The 4,462-nt window shown below is 52.9% G+C and overlaps 1 protein-coding gene across 1 annotated transcript; it reads right to left on the minus strand.

The window, feature by feature from the left end:
* Positions 1-413: 413 nt before the first annotated feature.
* On the minus strand, positions 414-3,667 carry LOC122192016 (40S ribosomal protein S3). The gene is made up of 4 exons (XM_042892435.1): positions 3,565-3,667; positions 1,796-1,926; positions 1,447-1,540; positions 414-529 (listed from the first exon to the last, which is right to left on the minus strand). The coding sequence occupies exons 1-4, from the start codon at positions 3,592-3,594 to the stop codon at positions 431-433; spliced, it is 354 nt and encodes a 117-aa protein (XP_042748369.1). The 5' UTR covers positions 3,595-3,667; the 3' UTR covers positions 414-430.
* Between the last annotated feature and the right edge of the window lie 795 nt (positions 3,668-4,462).

The following is a 4,462-nucleotide window of genomic DNA, read 5'->3' on the forward strand; positions in this document are numbered from 1 at the left end:
GAGAGTGGTGAGGTGCTGGAACAGCTGCCCAGAGAGGCTGTGATGCCCCGTCCATCCCTGCAGGTGTTCAAGGCCTGGTTGGATGGGGCCCTGGGCAGCCTGGGCTGCTGTGAAATGGGGAGGTTGGTGGCCCTGCATTGGTGGGGGGTTGGAGCTTTGTGATCCTTGAGCTCCCTTCAACCCACACCATTCTGTGATTCTATGATCTAATCTAGGACTTTTGGAATACGGTGTCTAGTAATTACTACCAAAAGTAACTGCATACTAAATGAAAAGCTCCTATCTACCACAAAAGCTAACTGCCCTCTGTGAGCAGAGCATTAGTAGGTCACATTTTCCAATTGAAGACATCTCAAGTTGGTAAGCACTATCCTGCAGCACTCTGGAGTCCTACAAAGCCTCGCTGGGGCATCAATTCAATGTGCTCTACTCACCGACGCACTGCTAAGCCTCCCAGAAGTTTGTATCTCAGGGACTCTGCCTGGGCGATGGCACACAGACCTCTGGTGGCCACCTTCTCGGCATAGAGCTGAAAAAATAAGTAGCAAACTCAGAAAGGCTTTTATTTCTAGATGATTTTCATTAAAAAGAAGCCAAGAGCTTCGTATCACTCCATGCCCCATCCCTCAGACCAAAGCAGAAGCTGTATCTTCAGACAGGAAGACACAGAACCTGTGAACCAGAGCTGGGACAATGAGGTGCACCGAATCTAACATCCCTAATAGCCAAAGTCTGACAGCTGAGAAGGAGAGATTCAGAAATTACAAACACAAGAGCACCAGAGCTAATGAAGCAAACGCTTGAAGAGTTATTAAATAGTTTCTGGAGAGAATCAGCAATTGTGTACCCATGATCCAGCAACACTGCTTGAGCAGAAAGAAACATGAAGGGCACCCCAAACCACAACATCCCCCCTCTCATAAGTTATTTTGGAGGGCACTACTAGCAAGGCCACCAGACTTTAACCATTACAAAGGCATCAGGGAAATACTGTTGTCTCTATTGTCTAATTCATTCCAGTATCACACAAAAGTCTCAAAGGCAGTTCTGCACCTGAACAGCTACGGGCAAAAGCATGAAGAATTTAATAAGGGCGACGGCAATGCATCAATTCCAAAAACTATGGAATTGATTGACCTCTCACCTCAATGCTGGCACAGAAATACTCCCTACAAAATATTTTTAGAGAATGGTAACAAGTTTTACCTGTTTCTGTGCTCTCACTTGCTTGGAAAGCAAAGCAAACCAGACCAACTGAGCGCACTCAAAACAGCTGACAGCACAGCGATATTCCCCTTCCAGTGCAACACTGCTTTGTGAGAACAGGTGAAACGTGCCCCGAGTGATCCTGAAGTCAAATCCCCTCTCAGCTGAAGCCACCCAGACACACACACACAGCCCACGGCACAGCCCCACTCAGAACTGCTTTATCTGAAGCAGTTTTACCTCCACGCTTCCCTCGGGGAAGCCAAACCTCTTCTGCACAACAGCCGTCAGCTCCCGGATGCGACGTCCCTTTTCACCCAGCACATTCTGGGTTCTGGGGGGGGGGGGAAAAAAACAACACCACCACAGTGTGATTGAGGGAGTATCACCATGTCAGAGCCTGCAACCATCCCAAGGAGCTTCCAGACTGAGTGGCTAACCCTGCTCAGGCTGGTGATTAGATGGTGATTCTGTTTTACCAAAGCATCTCCTTCCCAAACACCTCAGCCTAATAATGCTTACCAAACTTCAACAGCACCCCATCAAGACTTGCACAGCTTTCCTAAGCGGACAGCAGTGTTTTGGTTACCTGGTGGCAAGTATGATAATCTCAGTCCTGGTTGGAGTGACCCGGACTTCTACTCCAGAGTACCCATCTTCAGCCAGTTCACGAGTCAGAAACTCATTCAGTTCAGCTTTGAAGATGCCATCAGCGACAAACTATGGAACAAACAGACCAAGATGGTGTAAGCACTTCATCCCTCCCAAAACAACACAAGAATCTGACGTTTTAAGTCTGGGTCCCCGGCCTGTCTTGCAGTCTGACAGCTTCTCTCTCCCAACAGAAAAAAAACAGAAGTGAGGGTGAAATAAAAGCATCCTAAAGCTCCCAGAGATAAATCACCTCTAGTAAAAGCCAACACCAGAGCCTGATTCACGCCCCAAAACAGCCACAGTTCAGAACAAACAGTCAAATATCTCATTTCTATGTCTTGCAGAAGTACTTTGATGAAGTGTGAGTTTGCATGAACTCACTGCAGAAATCGTATCCCCTCAGCAGCCCCACAGGTGCCTCAAACCCTGCTAGGTCTCCTGAAGTGTGCCCTGAGCAAGTTTGCTGATGGCACCAAGCTGAGTGGTGTAGCTGACACAGCAGAAGGGAGAGATGGGAAATAGATGGACCTGGACCAGTTGGAAAAGTGGGCACAGGTGAACTGAAGGAGGTTTGACAAGGCCAAGGCCAAGTGCAGGGTGTTGGACTGGGGCAATCCCAGATAAGAGCACACCTTGAGAGCAGCCCTCTCAAGTAGGGTGTGGGGGTTCTGGTGGAGAAAAGCAGGACAGGAGCCAGCAGTGAGCACTCACAGCCCAGAATGCAAACAGTTCCCTGGGCTGCACCAACAGAGGGGGCAGAGGGCAGGGAGGGGACTGTCCCCCTCTGTCTGCCCTTGTGAGGCCCTATGTGGAGCACTGCATTCAGGCCTGGGGCTCCCAGCACCAGAGGGACACGGGGCTGTGGAATGAGATCCAGAGGAGAGCATGGGGATGCTCAGAGGATGGAGCACCTCTCTATAGAGACAGGCTGAGGGAGCTGGGGGTGTTCAGCCTGGAGAAGGGAAGGCTGTGAAGAGACCTCACTGCGGCCTTCCAATACTTGTGTAGTTTCTAAGCAGGACAGAGAACGACTTTTTAGGTGGTCTGAGAGGAACAGGACAAGAGAGAATGGTAATATACTAAAAAAAGGAAGATTTAGGGTAGATGTTAGGAGAGAATCCTTGATTCAAAAGGTGGTGAGGTGCTGGCACAGCTTCCCAGAGAGGCTGTGGGTGCCCCACATCTGGAGACGTTGGAGGCCAGCTTGGATGAGGTCCCGGACAGCCTGACCTGGTGGGGGACAACTAACCTATGGCAGCAGTTGGGACTGGGCTGGGCTAGTTTTAAGGTTCCTTCCAACCATTCTGACAACTCCATGACAAGTCAACCACAACCCACACCCTGTGCGCACGAGCACAGCATCACTAAACCCAAACTCCGCGTTATAAAACAACGAAAAATCACCTTCCAGCCCTGCCGCCCCTCAGCACAGCACACAGAAGCTCCGAGCCCCGCGTGCGGCCCACACGCGATCCCTGAAAGCAATTCACGGCTCCCCGCGGCCCCAGCCAGGGCCCGCCGCACGCTCCCCCCGCCGCCATGTTCCCCGCCCGGCCTTGAAGCCGCATCCGCCGCCATCCTTCCGCATCTGCCGCCATCCCCTTTTCGCCACCCCAACCCGATGAACTCCGAGGCCGCCCCCAGCGCGTCCCCGCCGATATGGGAGTGCTTCGCGGCTGCGGAGCGGAGGGAGGCCGCCCTTACCTTGCGCTTCTTGGAGATCTGCACCGCCATCTTGAGCCGCGCCGCCCGGCGGAAAGAGGGCCTATTTCCGGGGGGAGGGCTATATCAGCCTTCCGCCGCTCCCCATTGGCTCGGGGCGATCACGTGGGTCTTGGCGCTGGGATCGACGGGAAAGGTAGTCTTCCCTGCGCCGCCATGTTGGGGAGGATTAACCCTTCCCCTTTCAGCGCGCATTGCCGCCCTGCCAGGCTGCCGTCAGCGCCCTCAGTCGGCGTTAAAATGGCTACAAAGCCGATTTTAATGCAGCCGGGCGCTGACAGGATGATAACTCACCCAGAGGTGCCACACAGAGGTCAGCTCCGGCTGCACAGAGGCCTCCTCAGGGACAGCCCTGCTGTGAGGGGAGCCCCGCACTGACCGTCCTTCTGAACCTTTATTTATCCTATCTTTGGAGAATCCCAGTGCCTCCAAGTGCCAAAGAACATTTGGGCACCGAGTGCTGCCCAGGTAGATGGTGGGGTCACCAACCCTGGAAGCGTTCCAGAGCCATGGGGATGCGGCACTGAGGGAATTGGGGGGGGGTGCACTGGGATCTGGGCAATCTTATGCAACCTTAATTATTCCATGATCTTATGACTGGCTTTTGGTTATGGTGGGCAAATGAGAAATGATGATAACGAGTAGAATTGATATGTGAGAGTACATACAGAATCACACAGCATCACAGAATGGCTTGGGATGGAAGGGAGCTCAAGGATCACGAAGCTCCAACCCCCCACCAATGCAGGGCCACCAACCTCCCCATCTCACAGCAGCCCAGGCTGCCCAGGGCCCCATCCAACCTGGCCTCCAACACCTCCACGGATGGACGGGGCATCACAGCCTCTCTGGGCAGCTGTTCCAGCACCTCACCACTCTC

The sequence above is a fragment of the Lagopus leucura genome, unplaced genomic scaffold (genome assembly GCF_019238085.1).
Source record: "Lagopus leucura isolate 7727_CA_CO unplaced genomic scaffold, USGS_WTPT01 35119-0_obj-0_obj, whole genome shotgun sequence".
In the NCBI taxonomy this organism is placed as follows: Eukaryota; Metazoa; Chordata; class Aves; order Galliformes; family Phasianidae; genus Lagopus; species Lagopus leucura.

Excerpts from the sequence above, each read along its gene's own strand:
- LOC122192016 (XM_042892435.1), bottom strand. The coding sequence starts at position 3,594 with ATGGCGGTGCAGATCTCCAAGAAGCGCAAG. Across the intron at positions 1,541-1,795 it reads ATTATCATACTTGCCACCAG|AACCCAGAATGTGCTGGGTG; the intron begins GTAACCAAAACA and ends CCCCCCCCCCAG. Across the intron at positions 530-1,446 it reads TCCCCGAGGGAAGCGTGGAG|CTCTATGCCGAGAAGGTGGC; the intron begins GTAAAACTGCTT and ends TTATTTTTTCAG.